The sequence below is a fragment of the Diceros bicornis genome, chromosome 15 (genome assembly GCF_020826845.1).
Source record: "Diceros bicornis minor isolate mBicDic1 chromosome 15, mDicBic1.mat.cur, whole genome shotgun sequence".
Lineage (NCBI taxonomy): Eukaryota > Metazoa > Chordata > Mammalia > Perissodactyla > Rhinocerotidae > Diceros > Diceros bicornis.
In genome coordinates this window covers 21,988,672-22,013,587 of record NC_080754.1, presented here as the reverse complement: position 1 = coordinate 22,013,587, position 24,916 = coordinate 21,988,672, and the positions used below count along the sequence as shown (strand labels likewise).

General features: G+C 37.6%; 1 protein-coding gene across 2 annotated transcripts; it reads right to left on the bottom strand.

Moving 5' to 3' along the window:
* Window positions 1-768: 768 nt before the first annotated feature.
* On the bottom strand, window positions 769-24,839 carry GTF2E1 (general transcription factor IIE subunit 1). 2 transcript variants are annotated; one of them, XM_058555871.1, is made up of 5 exons: window positions 24,765-24,839; window positions 19,191-19,668; window positions 11,368-11,569; window positions 6,737-6,978; window positions 769-2,778 (listed from the first exon to the last, which is right to left on the bottom strand). In XM_058555871.1, the coding sequence occupies exons 2-5, from the start codon at window positions 19,636-19,638 to the stop codon at window positions 2,354-2,356; spliced, it is 1,317 nt and encodes a 438-aa protein (XP_058411854.1). In that variant the 5' UTR covers window positions 19,639-19,668; window positions 24,765-24,839; the 3' UTR covers window positions 769-2,353. The 2 variants fall into 2 exon arrangements, with proteins under 2 accessions (XP_058411854.1, XP_058411855.1); XM_058555872.1 differs by lacking the exon at window positions 24,765-24,839 and adding an exon at window positions 24,580-24,739.
* Window positions 24,840-24,916: the final 77 nt, after the last annotated feature.

Sequence of the window (24,916 nt, the reverse complement as noted above, 5' to 3'; positions counted from 1 at the left end):
TGTCTGACACATAGTAAATACTATGTTTGCTTCTTTTTTCTTTATATACACACATACACGTAGAAAAATGGAATCCTTCTATACTTAACACATTATGGATATCTTTTCCTAACAATACATTCTTTTTGATGGCTATATGGAAAAATAATTTAACTAATTCATGATTAATGCACATTTAGTCTATCTATGTATCTATCCATTCTATTCCAAACACTGCAGCAATGAATATACTTATTCATATTTTTGTCTTCACTGTGATGTTTTTCCATAACACAAATTCCATACACACACACACACACACACACACACAAGAAAGGAAAAAAGAACTAGACCTTGAGGTATGCTCATACATATAGAGGAGGAAATAAAGTCTGAAGACTGAGAAGGAATAGCCAATAGCCAACTAAGTAAAGAGAACCAGAACAGAGTAATGGTTAGGATACCAAATGAAAATATTTCAAGGAGAAAAGATGGGTTGACAGCATCAAATATTGAAGAGCAGCCAAAGAGACTGAGAAATAAAGAGCTGTTAGGCTAGACAATGAGGACTGGAGAAAGCTGTTTCAGTATAGCAACAGGGCTAAACTCAGACTGCAAGAGGGAGATGAAAGAAACATGCAACTAGTCTACATGATTCTTTAAGACATTGGTAGATAATGGGAAAGAAAAATAGACCAGTAGCTTTAGGAAATAGAACATGCAAGTTAGATTTAAGAAAAAATAGCAAGAAACATTTATTCATTGAAATAAAGAGCTGACAGTTCACCTACAGCTACGTTTTAAAACTTAACAGCTAATTACAATTTTATTTAAATGAACTTCTTTCTAGAATTATGAAAGTTTAAAAAACAATGTTTAAAAGTTGAATAGCCCCACGTGTACAAGGCACATACATAAAAGTCATTCTTAAGGCAACTTATTGCCAGACAAAGTTTAGACCATATACAATTGCATCTATTATTTGGGATACAACTAATAAGAGAAACAAGTCTGAAACATTTTTTTAATGGGACGAGTATTCATTTTAATTATGCTCCAAGATGTCACAGAGCTGGAAATGAACAAATTTCAGTCAGTATAAAAGAGATTTATTGTCAACATTCAGTCATTAATACAACCCAGGTAAATGAAACATCACTTCATACAAGGTTCAGATACTCTAAAATCTATCTTAACTTCACACATAAATGATAAATACTTAAAAATCACAATGCAAGAGAAAATAATACAAAAAATACAATTGTTATAGATCCTTGTATGAAAGTTCCTTATTTCTGAATTTCTGCCTTAGGGAATAATACCATGCTACATATCAGAACCAAAAATAAACTATGTTCCTTGAGGTTAGAATGCTCAACAATATACTGGATGCACTCTAAAATATCATGTCTGACAAGAATCAAAAGGGAGACAAGGCTTTCAACGTTGAGAGAGAGAAAAGAGAGGAGTAATCAATTGTTATATGCTGGTTTCTGCTGGAATGGCCTCTTTGAACGATTTATAGCACTACAGAAGGGAAAAGGAGACCAGTCTCAGCTTTATATAAAGGATTTCCAAATCAGCAAAAATTCAGGCAATTCTAAAAGGCACTGTTTCCAATGATGTCTACTCTTCAGCCCTTTACATGGACTCCTTGTCCTATGTCCATGTTTGTTTCTAATTTCTTCATATGGGTTTACCACACTTTCTGTTTTCTATCATCCAACATCCAAACCAAAATAGAATCTACCAGCCAGGTCAGTTCCCAAGACACAAATTTTGGTTTAGATATTGATCATGAGATTTAGGCATATCTATCCCACTTCTGTACACACTCCCACCTCCTCTTACATATTGACTCCATCCTCAATTATGAGGCAATATGAAGTTTTAAGATTGTTTTTTCCCTCATCAATGATTTGCTTGTTGGTAAGCTGCTGTGGTTGGCAGCAATATCAGGATTTTTTGGAACGCTTGTCAGAATAGACAAAACGGATGTGCTCAGTGAATTACTGTAACCTATTATGGTGGGCTTCTGTACACAGACAGGAAGAATCTACCTTACAGACTTCCCTCACTCATTCAGAAGGGAGAAAAATGTGTCTTAAAAAGGAAAGAAAAAAGATTAGATAAGGAAATACAGTAAAATATTAATACTGTAGTAATAGCAGGAAAAGGAATGCTTATAGCCAACCTACCTTGTTGGGAAGTTTCTGGCATAAAAATCAAACTTTCTCTCCCATTATTCTCTGTGCAAGATTAATAGTTGCTTTACATCAAGAGGGTCAGAAAGCCACTTAAATACTTGTCTTCAAAGGTAGGGAATTTCTTTTTGAAGTGAGCATTAGAGAAAGGAGGAAAAGGTAGGGAAAGCTCACTCAAAGAGGTCCTCAAACATGCGTTGTCCCATTGCTATGTATGCTTCCTTCTCCTCTGGTGTCATCTGGGCCACCAGCTCTGGCCGCTGGCTCACTTCGCTGTAGGAGAATGGACGGCCAGCTACCATAACAGTGGGGTCATCTGCTACTTCCTCAAACTCATCGTCTTCCTCATCCTCTTCCCGATGAGGTGCAGCCACAGCTGCTGGACGGGGTGGGGAGTCATCGTCCGACTCACTGGTCTCACTCTCTGAGTCACTGCCATTGGCAGTGGTCACAGGAGCAGCAGCCCCCACTGAACCCGCCGTGGCAGAGGAGGTCTTCTTCTCATGGATGAGCAGGGCTCGCATGACCTCCTCATTATCATCCGGCCCTGCACGGCCTTCCTCATGCTCTTGAAATGCGTCTATATCTATGCCACCTGGGAGGAAAAACCCAGAAAGTATATAAGACATTCCTTTATACCTAATAAAAGAAATAATATGTTAATATATTATATTTAAATATAAGATAATATTAGAAAACAACACAGACTTCACTGGTTCCATTTTTTGAGCTGCTGCCTATAGTATATTCAAGCTGTTTCTCACAAACTGGAACTTAAGTAGCATAATGTTTAAGTACATGGGTTTTTTTGTTTTGTTTTTTTTATAATTTTATTTATTTAAATAATAGAATAGTGCCTATCATTTGTTAGGCAATGAATACATATTTAATAAATGAGTGAATAAATGCAGCTTCATTTTCCTAAAGCAAACTAAGCGTACTTTGAACTCTGTATAAAAAGGAATCTAGTATCAGGAATGAAGTGTCTCTCACCACACACCTCCTATCATTTTCTGTACACATCTTGCCTGATACATTACAGATGAAAAATTTAAGAAAAACATTTGTATTCTGTATTCTGAAAATAATATTAAACATATCGCCATTTAAAATATATAAAAGGATTAAAAATGTTGTTTGGAACCTGGCTTCTTGATTCAAATCCTGACTCTAACGCTTATTAGCTGCATGATTTGGGCCAAGTTACTTCATCTCTCTTTGCTTCAATTTTCTCAAGTACAAAAAGCGAAATAAATCATAGCATCTACCTTGCGGGATTATTGTGGGGATTAAGTGAATATTTGTGGTGTGCTTAAGATAAGCCTGGCACTTAGAATATTATCATCATTATCATCAAGAGAAGGCTCAGAAATGGTCAATTCTGGCTATGGATGAAATGAAAGCATCTTCTCATTAACACATTAGAATGGATTAGCTCCTGAGATGAGATATTGGGCAGATAAGAGAAAGGGAAACAGGAATTCACAAAGTGAAAGTTTAGGTCAGAGAAAACAGGCTTTTGATAACATGGATGTAAAACTGAGAATTAAAATCAAACTTAACTACTTTAAAACACTGCCAAAGGCTGAACCTCCTCCCTAGAGCCCTTACTGCCAATGCAGTTCTTCAACAGGAAAAGACAAGGAATGCATACAAGTCTCTACAGCAATCACTGCTTCTAAAAGAACGTTCCAAATAGCTTAATATTACCAACATAATATTTTGATTAATGTTTAAAGAAATATAAAATTTGGGGAAAAGCAATTTAGTTTTGTAAACTAAATCAAGTCATATCTAACAGATAAAGGTCTTGAGAGATTTGGAGAAAAAGGAATTTTTCTGTTATAGATGAAGACAAGAAACAAAAAATAAAGGTAAATGAACAAATCTCTGGATGGTAAAGTAGAAACATTGGTTGTAGGAACAGTCTTATTTAATAGTTATAAATTACATAGAAAACATATATTGTGAAATTGTCATGTTCACAGATGATGCTAAGCAATTCTGGGTGCTTAAAGGCCAAGAAGATAGCAAAAAAATATAGGAAGAGCAGAAGGTTGTATACGTGGGCAGAAGAGTGGCAGATCTACAGACCTTCCTCAACTTACGACGAGGTTATGTCCCAATAAATCCATCGTAAGTTGAAAATATCATAAGTCAAAAACGCATTTAATACACCTAACCTACTGAACATCATAGCTTAGCCCAGCCTACCTTAAATGTGCTCAGAAGACTTACATTGGCCTACAGTTGGGCAAAATCATCTAACACAAAGCCTATAAAGTGTTGAACATCTCATGTAATTTATTGAATTCTGTACTGAAAGTGAAAAACAGAACGGTTGTCTGGGTACAGCATGGTTCTAAGTGTATCCGTTGTTTACCCTCGTGATCGCATGGCTGACTGGGAGCTGCAGCTCGCTGCCACCGTCCACCATCACAACAGTATCGTACCACATATCGCTAGCCCAAGAAAAGATCAAAATTCAAAATTTGAAGTATGGTTTCTACTGAATGCATATTGCTTTCACACCACTGTAAAGTTGAAAAATCCTAAGTCAAACCATCATAGGTCGGGGACCATCTACTTCTATACTGGCAAAAGAAAATCTGCCTATAGAAAAATAATCTAAAATATACTGAAAGACATGGTCCAAGCTATCAGATACAGGGCAGGAGAGGGTCTGAAAAAATCCGGGCACATGGTCTTCATATGCTTCCAGAACCAAACCAACCAAGTATTAGGCAAAAACCAGAAGGACATTGGAAACAGAACTCAAATCATTAATGATAAATCCACACATGAACAACATGTATTGTTCTGGTCACTAGGTATCAAGTAAAGTATAATATGATTGAAGATGGTCCAGAAAAAGACAATTAAAATAAAACTAAAACTGTGGGTGGAGGTGGCTTGAGGGAAGAGGACTATTTGTAACGAAAGCAGAATCAAAAAAAATTAGAACTTTCAGTATAGTAATGAGGACATGACTGAAGTCCATAAAATTCTGAAAGATATTAAAAAGACTTAAAGTCTGATGAAAATTAAGTGTAGGACAAATAAGACTCACTTCACACATTCACTGGATGGAGCCTATTCTACTATCATAAGACTTCACAAAGACAAATTTAGACATGACAGCAATACTATCCTATTTTATATAGAAAGAAATATTCACAAAACTAAATTGGGTAGACTAGATGACTTATTTAAGGCCTTATGAATCAAATTCTATCATTCTAGGAATTGTAAACATCAAATGTTAAGCTTATGAGTCGAACTGTATTTAATATTCCCTAACAATAGTTGTATTTAATTTTGCTTCTAACTTCAAGGAAAAGAAGGTTTGGTTGCTTCAAGAACAGGCAAGAAGCCAAGTTGGGGAAAACACACCTATTAAATAGTTGACAACTACTATATAATCTAAAACAATTTGAATTGAAATAACTAAACATCATAGCCAAGCTAATCAGTGGGAAGGAGGGAGAGTGAAGTATGGTTGCCAAGGAAAACTTTTTCTGATTGGAATTAAAACACCAAGAGAATCACACTACTAGTATTTCCTGCTTTTACCATCACTACCCAACTCCGCACTACTTTTACAATTCTTAGCAGACACAGTAAATACTAATTATGAAGGGAAAAGAGGTTAGGAGAAAGGCCAAAATCAAGTGTTTTTCAGTTACTGATGATTCTTTAGATGATTCTTTAGCATTAAAGAAGCATACTCAGGTGATATGCTAGTCATAATACACAACCTGGGAATAGGGGCACATAGATTCTAATGCTGAAGAAATCTAACCAGAGGTACAGACTTCCTTTCGTCTCTGCTTCCTAGTTTCTGAGTAATTTTTGTTTGGTCTTACCTCCTATTTTCTACACACTCCTCAACCACCATCACCTAAAGTCTTTGAATCCAGTAACTTAAGACTCAAATTTAAAAAGTAAAATCTTGCAGTTCTCAAACTTCTGGTTATTATGCAATTCTTAACACTTTAGGGCTCACAGAGATTTCTAAAATCTTCTAGTATAAAGTTCCACCAATCTTCTTGGATGGTGAGAATCTTTGATTCTTTACTCAGGTAGCATCTTTTTATGTAATTCAAATAGCACAAACTCCTTGGTGTTTATGAGGAGACAACATAAAAAAGTTTGGACTAGTGTATAGTTATGGGTCCCAATTCAGAGAAATAAAAATGTACGTAAATTAGGGCAACAGAAGAATAACGAAGTGAATTTGGCCACTTTGAACACAATAGCACTTTTCCAAGAAATTAAGATAAAGAGATAGTAATTTCTCAAATTTAAAAATGGAGATTTAAAAAGCTGTCTATTTATTATTTCAACTAAGTTTGAAGGATAATACAAGTATATTGGTTGGCTTTAATGCTTATTGCTCAATTTCTTACTTCCTAATATAATGCAAATGTTTGGTAAAACAGATATAGTGGATTACTAATAAAACTAAGAATTGCCCAGGCAATTTCCCGCTAAGTCAGGTTCATTTTCTACTGAACCCAAGACATATTCATTTTACTGACTTCTACTCTTACCTTCCTTCATCTCTTCAGAACTATATGCTCCTTGGACAGTGCTCTCTCTCAACCAAATGGGTCTCTCTTTGGCAGACTTGCCCTCCAGTGAAGCACGATGAAGATCTTCTTGGTCATCCATGTTAATGACAACATTCTGAGTATATAGGTCCTCATAGGAGGGACCTTTGGTGGCCCATGCTTCCCGGTGGTGCCCACCTGCCAGGCCAGCAGATCCAGCGGTAGTTGCTGCACGGTCCTTGCTATATAAAAAGATCAGAGGAGGACAAGAAGAAGAAAAATTGAAGTCTTGGTGTTGGAAAAGAAGGGCAGCTGGGGAGGTGGTCACTGAAGTATTACAAATAAATGCTCTCTAGCAATCATGCTTTAACAATTCTGAGAAACCTCTCTCACACCTCAGGGTGAAAATTGAATGGGTTAGAAGAATATATCATATTTATATTTAAGTTCCTGGATCCTCTGGTGCATATAAATGACTAAGTTTTTTTTTTTTTTTGACTAAGGTTTTATAGTTTAAGATGTTTCAATAAATCTACTTAGGAAGAGGGGAGAATGATATGGTGACATAATCCACTTAAAGACACTGGTCTGGCAAAAATCTCTCCCAGTCACATCTTTCACGAGTATTTTGTTTAAAAAACAAAACAAAAAAATCAAAACAAACAAAACACATATTATATTTTTAAAAGCATTCTCTCAGCTCCACCCAGAATAATTCTAAGTGGTTTTGTGCACTTTTCTTTTTGGCATGCTGAGAAGCTAGAAAAGTATTCTACAAAGCCAGACCTCAACTTAGAATTAATGTTCTTCTCCAGCTACTCACCAAATAAGGCATATCCCTATGCACAGATCAGCCTCTCTTCTACTGAGTTGTATTCTTCCATCTCTGCACCTACACTGATGCTCCATGTCCACCCCCCACCATTATGTCTACCCAGTAACCATGATCTAATTCTCAGTCTATTTTGTTTTGCTTTTTACCTCTGCTACCCACGATCTTCTCAGCTTGTTCCAGGCCTGCTCATTCCTTATCTTTCTCTAGTCACTTATGTTTCCTCATCTCTATGAGTTAAGCCAAATTTTCAGTCTTTCTGCTGCTCTATCTACTTGTTTCACTTTCAGTCTGTTCCACATTCTTTTGAATATACCTGATTCTCTGTGTGTTTAAGCTCATGCCTTGTCTTTCTCTGCTTGCTACTGATGCTTTCTGCATCAACTTCTGTGCATGATTCTCCCTTCTTCTCTCTTTACACAGCTATGTTTTATCCCCTAAACTATCTTCATGTTTCATGAACTACCTGCTCTGTCTCCATACCTTTTGCTGTGTTCCTTTCAGTGTCCACTGACTGACTCTCTTTGCCCCATGTTTCTCCTTTACTTCTCTTTCATTTTTCTCTAAATCTTTTCCCTGGATCCTGGACTGTCTCCTGGTGGAGGCCTGTCTCATTTGAAGCCTACGCAATACTTGTCTTCACTTGTCTTTATGTCCTGTGCCACTTCTCTCTCTCAGAAGCCACTCACTATTTTTCCTTCTTTTTTGGCCCTACTTCATTCCTGCTTACTCCATTGCTCTTCTGGGCCCACTTATATCTACTTGAGCCTTCTGCCTCATGCTCAGTTGAGATTTCTCTGATGTATATCTCTGCCCATGTATCTGATTGGCCCCTTACATCGCTCCCTGAGAGCACTGTGTTTCTGACCATCCTCTGGAGGTAATGCTGGGCTTATCCCATCCCTCCTGCTCTGCCTCTGGATCTCTACAGGCCCACTGCCACTTCTGCTATCAAGAAATGTGCACTCTCCAGTTGTCCAATCCACGCCGGTCCAGTCATTTAATCCATGCCTTCTAGCTACTGCCTCTAGCTATACCCAGCGCTGCTTTGGAAACCATCCTTTCCCATGGCCTTCATACCAGTTATTTGCTCTCCCACTCTGAGTCTAGGTCTACTAGGCACCTCTCTGTGCCCAATCCACCTATTTGTCTTGCTATATTTTAAAGTCTTATGCTGCACTTGCAAATAATTGGTTTCTTTCTACCTTTTATTTCTTTCTGCGTTCATCTAATGTTATCTTTTACACTATTCACTAGGTTTGTCTCAGTCTAATCTTTATCTGTCCCTAGTCGTGCTCTTTCTATCTTCTACCTGTTCCATGTTGTCTTCCAAAAGGTTGCGTCACTGCCTTCACTATAATCTGTTCACTCTGGTGGAAGCTGCCTTTTGAATTTTGGTCTCCTTCAAGCATTCACTTTTCTTTCTCTTCTCTTCTCTCTGGGTGTGATCTGTATTTATGAGTTTCTATGTTTGCCCTGCATTCTGAGTCTCTTCTCTCTTACTCAGTTGTCTCTGTGACTCCTTTTAACGTCTCTACTATCCTCAAGCCAAGATCCTTATTTTGTTGTGTCGAGCTTGCTCTATATGCCTGTTTGCCCCCAAAGTGTCTCCCTGAGCTAACCATATGTCTTTTCAGTCTCTCTCCACCCAAGGTTTCTCTAGCTCTGACCTGGCCCACTACATCCCTGTCCTTATCTGTCTCCCCTTCATCCAGACTCTTAAATGAGTCACTCACTCTTTCTGAAGCTACTCTGTTTCTCTCTGTGTATAATCTTGAATACACAGTTTTTATCTATGCTCTATCTTTAGAATTAACTCTGAAGACTATCTTCTGATGGTTAGCAAGTATTTAGTACTTTGAGTAGAGAAGAACATGAAGAGTAGAGAAAAAGAACAGGACAGTTAAAATAAATGTTAGCACAAGACTACATTTAAGTCTTTTGTTTTCAGTACTCCATTACAGAAACTCAAGATTGGTTTTATTCCAGTTTGAGGCAGGAGAGATTTGAATACAAGTCAAACAAATTTTAAAATTTGGAAGAATATTTTTTAAAAGATATTTTTACCTGATCAAAAAATGGGCAGAGGATATGAACAGACATTTTTCCAAAGAAGAAATACAGATGGCCAACAGGCACATGAAAAGATGTTCAACATCAGTAATCATTGGTGAAATGGAAATCAAAACTACAATGAGATATTACACCCATTAGAATGACTATAATTTCCAAGACAAAAAATAACAAATGTTGGAAAGGATGTGGAGAAAAAGGAACCCTCATACACAGCTGGTGGGAATGCAAACTGGTGCAGCCACTATGGAAAACAGTATGGAGATTTCTCAAAAAATTAAAAATAGAAATACCACATGACCCAGCTATCCCACTACTGGGTATTTATCCAGAGAATTTGAAATCAACAATTCAAAGAGACTTACGCACCCCTATGTTCATTGCAGCATTATTCACAATAGCCAAGACGTGGAAGCAACCCAAGTGCCCACTGACTGATGAATGGATAAAGAAGATGTTGTATATATATACAATGGAATACTACTCAGCCATGAAAAAGACAGAATCGTCCCATTTGCAACAAGATGGATGGACCTCGAGGGTATTAAGTTAAGTGAAATAAGCCAGACAGAGAAGATAAACACCACATGATTTCATATGTGGAAGATAAACAAACACATGGACAAAGAGAACAGATTAGTGGTTAACAGATGGGAAGAGGGTTGGGGGTGGGCATAAGGGGTAAAGGGGCACATATATGGTGACTGACAAATAATAATGTACAACTGAAATTTTGCAATGTTATAAACTATTATGGCCTCAAAAACAAAAAAAGGTAAGTTTAACTATGGAGAGTTCAGATTTTATTTCTACCTTCCCCACAGACACAGACAAATCTAAATCACCAGCAAATGTATACTAAAGAAAATGTAGATGAGAGACACCTAGGTTCACTCCTTCTGCATATTTAAATTTCTTCTACAAAGAGAATGTCTCTTAATGATGACACTAGTGACAATTCAGTTTTAAATCTTTTTAGATTATTTTAAAAATTCTAGAACTTCTAAAAGATACAACTCCTACTCAGGGTAAGGCAAGAATATTATTTCAAAACTAAAATTTTAAAGATCTTTAAGGTGAGTGTTAAATAAGAGATGATGGAAAAGGCAAGGAATTCCATTTAAGAAAGATAGGAAGACTTTAAATATCACCAACCAGTTGGCTTGCTGCAAGTCCAACAATTCTCTGCAATTCAAATGTTAGGGAACACTGATAAAAATAGAGAGCCATAGTCAGAAGTATTAACCCATAGGTAACACATACTATACTTCACTTTCAAGGAAGTTGCACTGAAAACTAAGGCAGGCGAGAAATGTGTGGTTAAAAGCTTCAAAAACAAAAAAGCGAATGCTGTATCCCTTCAAGAACTTCACCCCTCAGAACTTGGCTAGGAAAATTCAAATATCCCCAAGAGGCACAACCAACTGAGGATGAGATAACAACTGGCAGAGTTGTAGCAGGCCCAAGCAGAGTGAGTAGCTGAAGTCAAATCTGACTATTTAAAGATTTTTGCCTAAGGCCCACACTGTTCTGCATTCAGTACAAACAAATCTCACCACAGGCACAAGTTAATAAGCCAAGTGTGGCAGAGCTTAGAATCCACATAACATTATAGTGTTTAGTCTCCTGGTAAATTACTTACCCACTCCTGCTCTCCAAAGTACAGGTAGTTAGACAAGGGCAAGCTCCCAGGTGTTCTTGGTTAAGACACAAGGCCTACACTCACCTTTGTTTCAGGGCTGGTATTTCTGTGGGTTCTGGCTCAAGTATTTCATAGGCCAAGTTCACATCCTCTGTCTCCCGAAGCAATGCATAAATGGGCTCAATTTGTTCATTAAACCTTGCCAAGAGTGTGCGTGCATCTTTTTTGGGCATTGCTGATTCATCTTCTTCTACCTCTGTATGGCAAAAAGTACAGCGGAAAGTTCCTACAGAGAAAACAAAAGTCTCAGGTCATGCAAGAAAAATCCTCAAGTCTAGCCTTTAGCAAATAGTTTATATCTCCACTCCTCCTCCTCCAAGTTATTACTAAAATTTTCAAATCTACAGAAAAGTTGAAAGAATTTTACAGTGAATATCTATGTGCCCATGATCGAGATTCTACAATTAATATTTTGCTATATTTATCACCTATCTATCCATCTATCACTGATGGATTTCAAAGTAATTTCACCCCTAAGTGCGGCATAGCAAACAGTTTTTAATCATATTTCTAAGATATTTATACTTATTTTAACTTAAAACCAAATTCTTAAGACCTATGCACTGCTCATCAAGCCATGCTGAGGTGGTGTCCCACATAGAAGAGCTAGAGAGACATACAACTAGGACACACAACTACACACTGGGGCTTTGGGGAAGAAAAAAAAAAAGTATTTTACTCTTCCTGACTCAGAAAGCTTCCAGGAAAAAAAAAATAAAAGACAATTAACAGTTCCATGTTAAAACCAAGTATCTAGAACCAGAACTCCTAGGATTTTAGTGAGATAAAGAGGAAACTATAAAACTTCAAGACATGTCACTAACATATCAGATTAATTTTACCACACTCTAAAAATCCAACCACCATATACACCTTAGGAAGCATATTTGGACATTGGTTCCCCTCCCACTGAATATTTTATGGATTTTGTATATATAGGGAAAGGGAGTGAACTGGGGATCTTGGGAAAATAAGATTGCCAGAAAATTGTAAATATTATTCTGCATTATGTCACAATGTGTTTCTGACGATGGCATAATTGAACAGAGCATGTTCTCTACAAGAACACTACTATAACCAAGAGTTTCAATTGCTAACCAAGGCTTTCAAATTAACCAACAGTCACCTCTACAAGCAGTGATAAAACAATCCCAAGCCTATATATACTTTTAAAATGTCAACTATTCTCCAAATTAAAGGGTGCTTTCAAATTAGAGTTGAGAGAAACCATACATGGTATAGAATAAACTGAACTTATTTTACACATGCTACAAAAAGTCCTCAAATGATTACAGGACTTGCCCAAGACAACAGTTACCAACATAGCCCAAGACAAGAAGCCAGGGCTCTAGAATCCTAATACACTGTCACTTTACTATGGTATAGGTATGGCTTAAAAAAAAAAAAAAATTCTGAAAATGATGTCCACTGAACACAGTGATTATGCAAAAGGCCTCTATGTAATAAGTGCTCTAAAAAACCTGACAATACTATCAGAAGTTGGCCAAGCATTAATAACTATAAGCTGTTATAACAACAAAATACTTAATTAAGAATCACTTTGATTTCTTAGATTTCAAAAGGGCTTATGGGGGGCGGTAAGGTAGGGTTGGGATGTAATGTAAAAGGACTGGAAGGATAACCACAAAACTTAACAGTTGTTAACACACTGAAAGGTGGGACAAGTAGGGACTGGGTTGAGTGGGAGAACATAGAGAGGAAAAACTAAGTTTGCCATTTTATTCTACCTATTTTTCTACTATTTGAGTCCTTAACATATATTCATTATATTACTTATGTATTTTTAGAAGAAAGAAAACAAATGTTATTTTGAATTCTCCAGAAGCACTCAACCCCCTCTTAACTAATATACAGAAGTTATACAGTCATTCTTGGGCTATTCTTTGAAAGTATTATCAAGTCCTTTGTTATAACTTTTATACCTCAAAATGTTCAGGGGCATATATATTAAAACGCTAGTCTCAAAAAGTCACCTTTATTCTAATTTCCAAACTTTATTTCATAAAGCAAATTTCTTCAGTTTAATTGGGTAAGGGTAAATGTATGGAAAAGGAATTGCTATTATAAAATAGTAACGGACGTGACAGGAATATAGTTATATGTTTCCTAGAATTATTTTATCTATAATAAAAAGGAATTTGAAAAATCATCCTTTAACAATTCACTACAGAACACATAACACTGTAAAATACTCATTTGTTTGCATGCAAAAGGAAAAAATCAAGCAGGTTTAATGTATTTTTAAATTTAGATCTCAAATTTATTAATGATGTACACAATAAAACCCCATACCTCAAAACTCAATTTATCAACCAAATTGGTTTCTGTCCTTCCTTAAACGGACACATCTAGATTTGGTCTAATCATGTATCATTCCTAGATTCTGGAACTCATTATAAAGGGGAAAAAATGTACTATGCCTGGGAGGGAAAATAACAAATTGAAGTATGGTGCTTGCAATAAATTCTCTAAATTAGGCCTAAATCAAATTCATTTCAACACGCAGTGAGCAGGCAAAAAGTCTGTGGTTTAGATATGACTATTTGAAAGACAATTATCAAAAGAATATTATATGCCAGTATCAAAACTAAAAAGCAATTCTTCACAAATAAATTAGCTCCAATGTAATCAGCATCAAAATGCAAAAAAGATAAAACACAAAAGATTTTTTTTTTTTTAAAACAAGCTCTCAAATCCTCAAAATCAATAGCAACAAAATTATTTTAAAAAATCGGAGGGGCCGGCCCCGTGGTGGTGTAGCAGTTAAGTGCACGCACTCCACTGCTGGCGGCCCGGGGTTCGGATCCGGGGTGTGCACTGACGCACCACTTGTCAGGCCATGCTGTGGCAGTGTCCCACATAAAGTGGAGGAAGATGGGCACGGATGTTAGCTCAGGGCCAGTCTTCCTCAGCAAAAAGAGGAGGATTGGCATGCATGTTAGCTCAGGGCTGATCTTCCTCACAAGAAAATAAATAAATAAATAAATCAGAGCTAAGGGTTTGGTGAGGTGGGGAGAAGGGGTAAAAGAAGTAAGATACTTGTTCCTTACATCTTTCTATAACTTATTTTTAATTTTTTTAACTTATTCTAATAATACCCACACCCACCCCCCAAAAAAATCCACACCTCTGAGCTTTCCAGTATAATTTTGTAATGAACCCATCCTGGGGAAGATTCCAATTCAGCAATTGAGCAAAATAATCCTAGAAAGATTTCTCTTTTGTGTTTGTTTGTGTTTTTAGCATTTTAGGAATTGAAAACACTGCTTATAAGATATCTCCTGTCCTAAGTAGAACAAGGTGAAGACAGGAAAAAGTAGCCCACTCTATGAAGGTAAACACTATTAACAAGTCTTGAAGAGTCCCACAAATGTAAGACCCTAACAATTTAAAAATGTTAGGTAAGAGAATTAAAGAGGAATTTTAATGAAATGGGGATCAGGAAACTAATCTGTCTATAAACCAAAAAGCTTTACCTGCAGTCACAAAGCAAGAAGGGATTCTATGATTTAACCCCAAATTTATATATGACTACCCCAAGTAGATATGGGGTTTACTTGAATATTCCAAGTGACTCAGAACCAACCACTGGAAGAGCTACAACAATTCCCACTGTTGGCTATTTTTAGCAGTTGAGACATTTTATTTTAGACTTCGTTATTAAAGACTTCTTTTATACTAATCCTAAAATCTGTCTGTCTCTAAGGCTTTTCCATGGAGTCACAAAACAAGCTGAGTCTCCATGAAAGCTATCATATTCTTCCCTAATATTCAATCTAAAACATCCTAGAAATCTATATAGCCCTCGATTTATTTATTACTTTGTACGATCCTCCAAACCCTAGAGTACAACATAGGCATGTGTATGTGCGTCCACACACACACATCATTTGATGAGCTGAGCTAGATAAAATAATCTCTAAATTTCTATTTCTAAGATTTTATTAAATACACACTTACAAGATTCCTTTTTTAAAAATTTAACTTATTTCAAAGTTTATTTAAAATGAGATCCCCAGGTCTCTAGGTGAATTCAGTAACAGCAGCTCCCAAACTATTTCTAATTCAAACATCTAACAATTTTACCCCACAATAAAACGACAGTGCCATATATGCCTTTACAGAGGCTTTAAAACTATATTCTTTTGCCCATTATTCCCACTGCTGAGAATTCTTCTTAAAGAAAAACTTAAACAGGAATAAAATGCTATATACACAAAAGTATTCAAAGCATCAAATGTATACTAGCAAAAAAATAGATAAAATCGAAGTGCCCAAAAGGGGTGGAAAGGAAAATGGGGGGGGGGATCATATCTATTAAAATACATTTTGAACACTAGATAGAAACTGGAGTTTGATACATTATGGAACCAAGAGTTCACAAACTATTCTTGGCTATGATTGTAATTATAGGTATTATGCAAAAGGCTGGTGGTTTTGTGGGCAATTTTTTCTCTTCAAAAATTTCTCTGGCTTTATGGCGGCATAATTTTAAATTAAAAATGGAAAATATAAAGCTATTTCCATATAATCTAACCTTAACATCTAAAAAGAGAATATGATCTCCTCCTCCCTTTTGGGGAAGCATGTTGCTGAATTTAACTTAGAAGTGCCATTAACTCAATCATCCATGGTTGAGATTGCTAAAGTAGAAATTCTAAGTCTGTTTATGTGGTCAGAAAGCTTGCTAAATCTAAAACATACATTTATGAACCACAAGATGCTATTTTGATAATTTGAGGGATTTCATGTCATGTTGTCTTTGTTTTAACTAGACAAAACACCCATATTTCAGGAAGTAAAACAGCTGGTTTTGCCTGATTAAGTTTCTGAAACCAGGGACTAGTGGGCAAAGGCTAGGCTATTCCATTTTAGTGAAATAGAGTATCTATGCATACCAAACATCAAACATTTGGAGAGAGTTCAACCCAAGAACACCAAAGGCAAAATATAAATGGAAAGTATGGAGAGAACCTACAATCTTTAGGAATAAGAGAAGGGGTAGGGAAAATCTGTAAACTGAAGTGGGAACATCACTGGCTTATGTGCAAATCAACACTGGTAAAACAATTCTTGCTGGACTCAGAGTTTCCTGAGCACAGAAATTCCCAATGCTCATCTAGGAGTCACTATCCTTTGTCCAGTGGCAGAGAGCTCTCCATACACTCGAGTTATGAACTTTTTGTCAGGGAAACAGTAAACTCTAGAAGGCTTCATATCTAATTCCAGAATACTCCCTAATTGGTAATATAAACCACAGTTCAACCTAATAAGTGTTGATATGGGAATGGAGATAGAAGCCCATCAGTTACCCCCATCATTTGGTCAGAAATATTGTCAATCTCCAATAGAAACCATGACATAGAATAGCTTTGTACAGGACTGGGCTTAGAATGAAAACTGTAATCTATCCATTTAAACAGAGCATAAATATCACAGCAAAAGAAGTTCCCTCCTCCTTTTTGATACACATACCAAATGTTTATTATCTTCTTCAAAATGAGGGAGAAGGACGTGAATATTGAGCAAAATAGGAAGAGAGCAGAGAGAAACAGACTAAGATTTCTAAAGGGAATGTATAGACCAAGGCAAGGTGTCAAGGTATTAACAGTGCAACAAAACAAAACCCCAGAGCTGACAAACAGACTGGGGCCTAGTTTATCACCCAGTCAGCACATGCTCTCCTTAAAGGAAAGTCCAAATGAAAAACCAAATTACAATCAAAAGTCAAGAACATTCTCAGAACGACGGTCACCAATGATTAAGAATTTTCCATGATACCTCAGGCTTCACTGTAGGGGCATAACTGCCAATTAAGTTGATTATGAATGTTGGCGGATCAGGGCACCCTCCCCTGAGTGATACCAAGGTAAAGCGACTTACTCTTGCTCTCCTGAACCCCTTCTTTCCATTTCATGCTGACCATACCCTCATATTCATAATACAGTCTTTGTTCAGACTGGCCACAAAATGACTGTTTCAGTTTTAGCTTTTTTTTAGCAAATGTTTTCATGCCCCCTACCCTATCTCAACTCCCTGATTCAAATAACCTTGACTATATTTGGGTGTTAGGCCATCTCTTCCAGAGGCCACCTGTTGATTACAACTAGTTTCATTCAGACACTAACCCTAGGTTAAATTCAAAGAGCATCACAGATCAATCTCCTAAATACTGATATACAAGTAGTGGAACAACTTTCTTTTAGAAAGTTTCGTGAAATTAAATAAGAATCAAATGATGAATAAATGTAGTAGAAGCACATTACTTTAGATTACCCTCTCTGAGGGACTGGATAACACCTTCCACTGCAGTCAAGAGTGATGAAGATGACCACTGTAACACCAACATCTGCAGAGAACCACAAAACCAAACCCCAGAGCTCCTTTAAGAAATCTGTTAGAGTGAATGGCAAAAATCATGAGACTTTTCTAGTCTATTTTGAAAGAGCCCCAGACGTACTCTACAGCCTTCCTCTACAGCACACTCAAGCAATTCTCATACTCAGGATGCTTAAGATTTTCTTATAACCAAGATCTCTCCTAATTAAGCCCTTTCAAGGTAACTACTTAGGTTCAGACAAATTAAATATTTAACACAAATGTGAATACTTAAGATGATTTCATCCAAAATGACTGCTTCACAGTAAACAAGGAAAAAAAAAAGTCATAGGCTATCGCTAGCTCTTTTTGTCAACAATCTTAATTGATATTGGGATTATTTCCCATTAAAAAAATTTTAAATGTACAATACATAACATATACAAAAATTAGAAAATTAAATGTGTACATAAATCTGTAATTTTTTACAATAAAATATTTCATGTATGCAAGTTTAAATTACATTTTTCAGATAGTTTTTTAAAAGGTAGATCTATGAACTAAAAAGTGACCTATACTCCTAAATTCAGCCCTACAAAGTGACAACGTAACTTAACAGCACTGACTCTTTCTTTCGATTTTTACCTCTAGAAAATACAGAATTGATTCACTGAGTAATTAGCAAAACTATAGTCTCTTTTCTAATTTACAAATAGCAAGACAAAATAACTAGACAACCTAGCACTTTAAAGTTTCTCATGTTAATGCTAGACATACTGCATTTTTTAGAAAATGCATGTTTTATGAATTCTGTATTGATAAAAATCCTTAAAACTATTTAATTAAATGAAGCAGATTTGTTGCTTTTTGACAATTCTCTTCCATTAATGAATAGCTAAGAGACTAAATATTTATCGATTTGTTAACTTGGAAAAGGTGCCCCTCTGCTTTCACCTGGCTAGCTCTTACTTATCTTTTAGGTCTCAGCTGTTACTTAACTTCCTCCAGAGGCCTTCTCCCAATTCAGATTAGGTGCCCTAGTCATATACTCCTACAGCACTTTGCACTTCCACTAACAAAGCATTTAAAAACACTGTACTGTAACTGTCTGGCAGTGATGGGCACAAGTAGGTGCTCAAATATTTGTTGAATGAAGAGGTCAAAAATAAAGTTGTCAGAAAAGCCTCAAAGTCAACCCTTCAGATTAGGCTGCAGCTATAAATAAATAAGGGGTGGGGGTGGGAACAGAGGTAAGAGGGCCATGGATGGGAGAGTACACTCCCTTGTGAAGGAGAAAGGCTTTGTAAAAGTTTTTAAAAGTAGTATGATAGTCAAACTGGACAATAAGACTAAAAATGACTATATGCTGACCAATACCAATCCATTCACTTTTATAATAATATACATGACTGGTTTAAAAATTAGATGAATCAATTTAAGAAAAAGGATACATACATATTTTATTTTTAAAAGTTACTTGAAAGATTTATAAACTGGAAAAATCTCACCTGTCATGGGATCAAAGAGCTGATTAGCTTCTAAGTCTGTAAAAGTACTACTACAGACAGGACATTTGAAGGAAGCCCGGTTGGTGGAATCTCTCTCATCAGTTTCAATCCTCCTTCTCATGTGGTCCAATTTATATTTGACCACATTTACAAGAGTACGATAATTGATAAAGTAGTAGTTATGGCGAGTGGTTTTCCCATCTGCAGCAGTCTCTACCCTCATTCTGCATTTGATGAACTTGTCTCCCTTTAAATTATTCAGAACTGATCGAAGTTGCTTCCGATCAAACTTGAGCAGCTCCAGCATGTCCTCCTCCTTCACACAGGGGTTCCGGATCAAGATATCCAAGGCCAAAGCATGCTCAATGCCATAAAACCCCCGGATCACATACTTGGCTAACCTCTTCAGTGCTGCAGGAACCTCCGTGAGGACATCTGGGTCTGCCATCTTTAGCAGCAAACTTCAGCTTTAAATATACTGAATTCAGAAAAAGAAAAAAAAAAAAAAAGAGAGAGAGAGAAAATTAGCTAGGCTAAGGACATAGTAATCATTTTAAATCTAGAATAATCAACCCATTAGGTAGCTGGTAGCTACCACTATTTTTGGAGTGCCACAAAGGTACTCAAAACATTGTTTTAAAAGATGTAATACCTAAGCATTTAACAGAGAACAAGATTTTCCTCTAGAGTACACAAAAGATTACATCTAAAAAGTTTGACATATTTTTTTTTTTTTTTAAGATTTTATTTATTTTTCCCCCAAAGCCCCAGTAGATAGTTGTCTGTCATAGCCGCACATCCTTCCAGTTGCTGTACGTGGGACGCGGCCTCAGCATGGCCGGAGAAGCGGTGCATTGATGCGCGCCCGGGATCCGAACCCGGGCCGCCAGCAGTGGAGCGCACGCACTCAACCGCTAAGCCACGGGGCCGGCCCTGACATATTTCTTAAAGTTATTTTCATGATCTACAGTGTGCTTGATCTGAAAAAGTAACTTATTACTTGTAGCAATGATACAATATATCAAGCCCACTTCAGAAAGAGACACACGAAAAAGCTGAATGAAGTCTCACTGTTCTTAATGCTATAGATCTTTGGTATCTGGAATGCTGGAACCCCCCTGAGAAACCCAGCAGTTAGCATATCCTTAAAGTGTCTTTCTTGAGTAAAATTCTTCTACCAAGATAGATTCTAGGATGTTTTACATAGTCATGCTCTCACAATAAAATCATAACAAACCAATAAGAGTATAAGTAATCACCAGTTGGGGTGTTTGGCAAAATCACTGTTATAAATCTGAAAGAAATTAACACTTAGATCCAGATAGCTTTACCAACCTTGCAAAGTTAAATCTGATGACCAATTAAGTAAACACCATACAGTCCTTAAAAAAGAAAAAAAGCTCAAGATATTCTTAAATGCTGGATCCCTTGCAGGACAAAGCAGAAGCTAACTGTACACAATTCTCCTGTCATGACCCAGAAACCTGTCTTCTAGAAGCCCAAACTGGCATGGGCTAGACTTTCATATGTTGTTAAAAAGCCTGGGCTTTGGAATTCAGAGTTAGACAGCCTGTGTTTTGTTTCAGTAGCTGTGTGAACCTAAGCAAAACCCTTAAACAACTGCAAGCCACAGTTTACTCTCTGAGAAATACAGATATCAAGTACCTCAATGAGGCTGTTGTGATGAATAAATGAGAATGTAAGTAATGTGCTTAGGAAGCACCTGTTAATAAGGATAGCCTCCATATCGATTTAAAAGGCCCGAAACTAAAAATGACCAGGCTATCCACACAGACTATGTCAAATGAAATTTCCCTACACCATAGGGAAATTTTTAACAGAGACATCCTATTGAACTATTTCAATAGGGAATCATCTTCTGTTATTAACACTAGTTTCTATTGAACCTTTTATTTAAAATCAGTGGTTATCATCAACCTTATCAGATTTAATCTTTTTGTAAGAAATATTTTTATATCCACTGTACTACATTAAAAAGATATTCCTAAATAACCAATCTACACACATAGTTTTTTGGAGAAAAATATAATGCCCTACTTGTAATAAAGGAAAAATAAAAGGAAAGTCAGTTATAATATATATTTCAGATTGTAAATACTCAGGCATGACTATATACAAGAGATAACAAAGTAGCACCTAGATCAAAACCTGTGATCCTAGAGCCTTCTCATCATCCCAAGGCTTAAGGATGTCAAGCAAGTGCTTGGAGTCAACACCAAAGCAGCTGTTGGATACATTTTATTCTCCTTTCCAATTTGGTTATACATTGTACTTGAATCCAGTTTTGGTTTGTTTTGTTTCACATGCTCAACAGTTGGCAGAACACAACATATGGCTTCAGAAACTTCCAACAGACCAAAGAATGGCAGACAAATGTCAAAATAACCCACTTTTCCAGGGTTATTTCCTACTATTGTATTCCCCTCCCTGATCTTCCACTCCACACACTCCATTTTCCGGACCAATAATTCTCATCCCTGGCTGTAAAGCAGAATCATCTGCAGGGCATTTAAAAATATCCACCCTGGGCCCCAATCCCAGAGATTCTCTTTCAGCTGGGCTGGGAGGGCCAGATCAAGCAATTATCTTATTTTAAAAGTTCTTTGGGTATCTCTAATACACAGAAAAAGTCCCTGACCACTGCTCCAGACAAATCTGGTGCCTGGCTATTACATATACTGGCAATGCACATCCCGCATGGGGAGGACCCGGTGCCACTTATCATTCAGCCTGTTTCCTTTGCCTGAAACACCTTAGGGGGCCCTTAAGATTTGAGCAAGGGAGCGACATGAGGACTCCGCAATCCAATTGTTTTGAGTTTTGAATCCCAGTTCCATCATTTCTTAGCCCAGGACCCTTGAAAATTCTCAGTCTCAGTTTCCTCATATATAAAAAGTGATAAACAGCACCTTCTTCATAGAGTTGATGGATGGATTAAATAAGATAATTCGTGTAAAGTGTTCTGATTTGAAAGCAGATGTAAGGCTGATATAAGAGTTCCATTATGTATTGGCATTCAGAATAAGACCCCCTATTTAGGAAAGTGACTCTGACAACAATATGAAAACTGGACTGAAGTAAGTGAAGATGCAGGCACTGTGGAGGTATGAGGAGATATAGCAACCAAACCTAAGCTGCGGAGGAGAGCACAACTGTAAGAGGACAGGATGAATGAAACTTATTATCGAAACAAAATCAAAAGGACCCAATAATAATGGAAATGGAGTAACAGGGTAGGAAAAATTTAAATAGCTATTTAGGGGTGTTTTTTTTTTACAATTTTTTTATTATGGTAAAAAACGCATAACATTTACCAATTAACCATTTTTAAGTATACAGTTCAATGGTATTAAATACGTTCATAAGGTTGTGCAACTGTCACCACCATCCATCTCCGTAACTCTTTTCATCTTGTAAAAGTGAAATGCTATACCCATTAAACAATAACATAGTTTAATATGTTATTAAACAATAACATGTAGCTATTTGCTTTGAGCCAGTGTATCCAGAAAGAGAAAAGTACTAGTATGAGAAATAGGTTAACACCTGAAGAGGAACAAGTTTGGAAGAAACGAGGTATTCAACTTTTAGTTGCTTGTCTTTGAGGAGATACCACAGAATATTCTGGTGAAGATGTCCAGCAGGTAGCTGAACAAATGAACCTGGAGCTCAGGAAAGAAGTCATGCTGTGCCACCTTGTTCAAAATCTGTGTTCTAAAATCCTCCTTCCTGACCACTGCGTTCTCTCCTCCACCACTTCTACTTCCCCACTTATGCTGAATCTCCTCCTCAATCTCTGGATTTCTTAAGTTACTTAGGTCAGAGGTCTCAAACTGGCATCCTGTGCCACACTGTTTAACCCAAAGAATGTTTTGAAAATTTTCTGAATTACAATTACATTGTCAACATTTAAAAATCGTGAGATTTAACATAAAATTCAACTTTCAGCTCCTCTTGAAAACTGGAAATATCTGAGGAAAAACGTGAAGCCATGCTACCACATGGAAACAATAAGCTGAAGAGCAGTCGACAGTTTTAAACAGGGAAGGAGCTTGGCTGGCCTCTGGAGACTTTTGAGTGTGTGACTTCTCAGGGCTAGCCCTTGGGAGATGATGATCAGTCATCTCCCAGCCTCACCTATCTCCCTACCCAGCCCAGACCCCAAAGGCAAGTTGGTTTTGTTTTTGAACCATATGCATTCTAATCACAAAAACATTTAGGGCCGGCCCCGTGGCTTAGCGGTTAAGTGCGCGCGCTCTGCTGCTGGCGGCCTGGGTTCGGATCCCGAGCGTGCAGACGCACCGCTTCTCCGGCCATGCTGAGGCCGCGTCCCACATACATCAACTAGAAGGATGTGCAGCTATGACATACAACTATCTACTGGGGCTTTGGGGGGGAAAAAAAAAAAGAAAAAAAAAAAAAACATTTAAGGACTACTGTGTACCAGGCACAGAGTTGGAGAAACAATGTTGAAATGAATGCATTCTCTGCACTGTCTACTCTTGTCAACCTCACCTCCAGACAGACTGGCATTGTCGCAATTCTATGAGCCACACATGCTTTCCCCACTTCCAGGCCTTTGCACATGCTGTTCTTTCTGCCCCCAAATCTAAGCCCAAACTCCCTTCTCCTAGCCATCCTTCATATCTCAAATGACATTTCCTCAGAGACCTTTCCAGATTCCCGAGTAGCTTAGTATGACTCCCTTCCACACGTTCCCATAGCTCTTTCCCGTTCTTCCTTCAGGTGCGTAGACTTGTACTTTTCTCCATGTCTATCTCTGAGACCAGGGGCTTACAATAGTTCACCAATGACTTTCCAGCCTCCAGCACAGCTAGGCAAGTACTTCCATAAAACTTTCAACAGATCCCCTAAGCACGTGTTCTTCTAACATGCCCACCCTGCCAGCTTCCCCCAATTCACTGCCTCCACTGCTGCTTCCAGAGTAAAAGAGAGATAGGCTATTGGAAACCCTCTTCATTAACTTCAAATGGTTTTAAGCAGGAGGTGACTGGATCAAATTCGCGATTTTAAAAGATTATGCTGACTGCAGGGTGAAAAATAAAAGGAAAAAGGAGTGGATGCGGAGAGCCCAGGTAGATTATTTCAGTATACCACTATTCCAGTTCTAGAACCTGGATTCTATACATCTAACTGTGGTTTTCTCAGTTACCATATTTCATAGTAGTCTCCACGCCTTCCTACATAAAGCGGCTATCACCGCGAAACCTCCGGACCAGCTGCCCTCCACGAGCCCGGTTCAGTAATGTTCACTCCTCCCCACTGCGAGCCCCCGAGGCCCTAGATTCCCTCGGACTCTGCCAGCTGAGTCCGGGGGCCACGCTCGTCGCAGCCAAGGCCGTCCTACCCGAGGTCGCACACGGGGCCGCTCCGGGGTCAATGGTTCTTTGGAGGACCAACAAGAGGACCAAGTCAACAGAGGAGCTAAGAGGAGGAAGGTAGCTAAGAAGAGAGGAGCGAAGAGAAGGAGAAACCCTGAAATGCGGCTCCGGGTCAGGGAACCGAGAACAAGGAACAGGGAATAAGGTTTACCAAAGCGAATCCTCGAACACTCCCACTACAGCTTCCCTCAGCGCCTCAACTACCGGCTTAAAGGAGCCACGCCACCCGTGCGACAAAGAAAACGCATTATTCCTGCGACCAGCTTTGGAAACCACAGCTACTCTTAACCAGGCGGGCCAATC

Excerpts from the sequence above, each read along its gene's own strand:
- GTF2E1 (XM_058555871.1), bottom strand. The coding sequence starts at position 19,638 with ATGGCAGACCCAGATGTCCTCACGGAGGTTCCTGCAGCACTGAAGAGG. Across the intron at positions 11,570-19,190 it reads GCTCTTTGATCCCATGACAG|GAACTTTCCGCTGTACTTTT; the intron begins GTGAGATTTTTC and ends TTTTCTCTGTAG. Across the intron at positions 2,779-6,736 it reads TTCTGAAGAGATGAAGGAAG|GTGGCATAGATATAGACGCA; the intron begins GTAAGAGTAGAA and ends TTTTCCTCCCAG.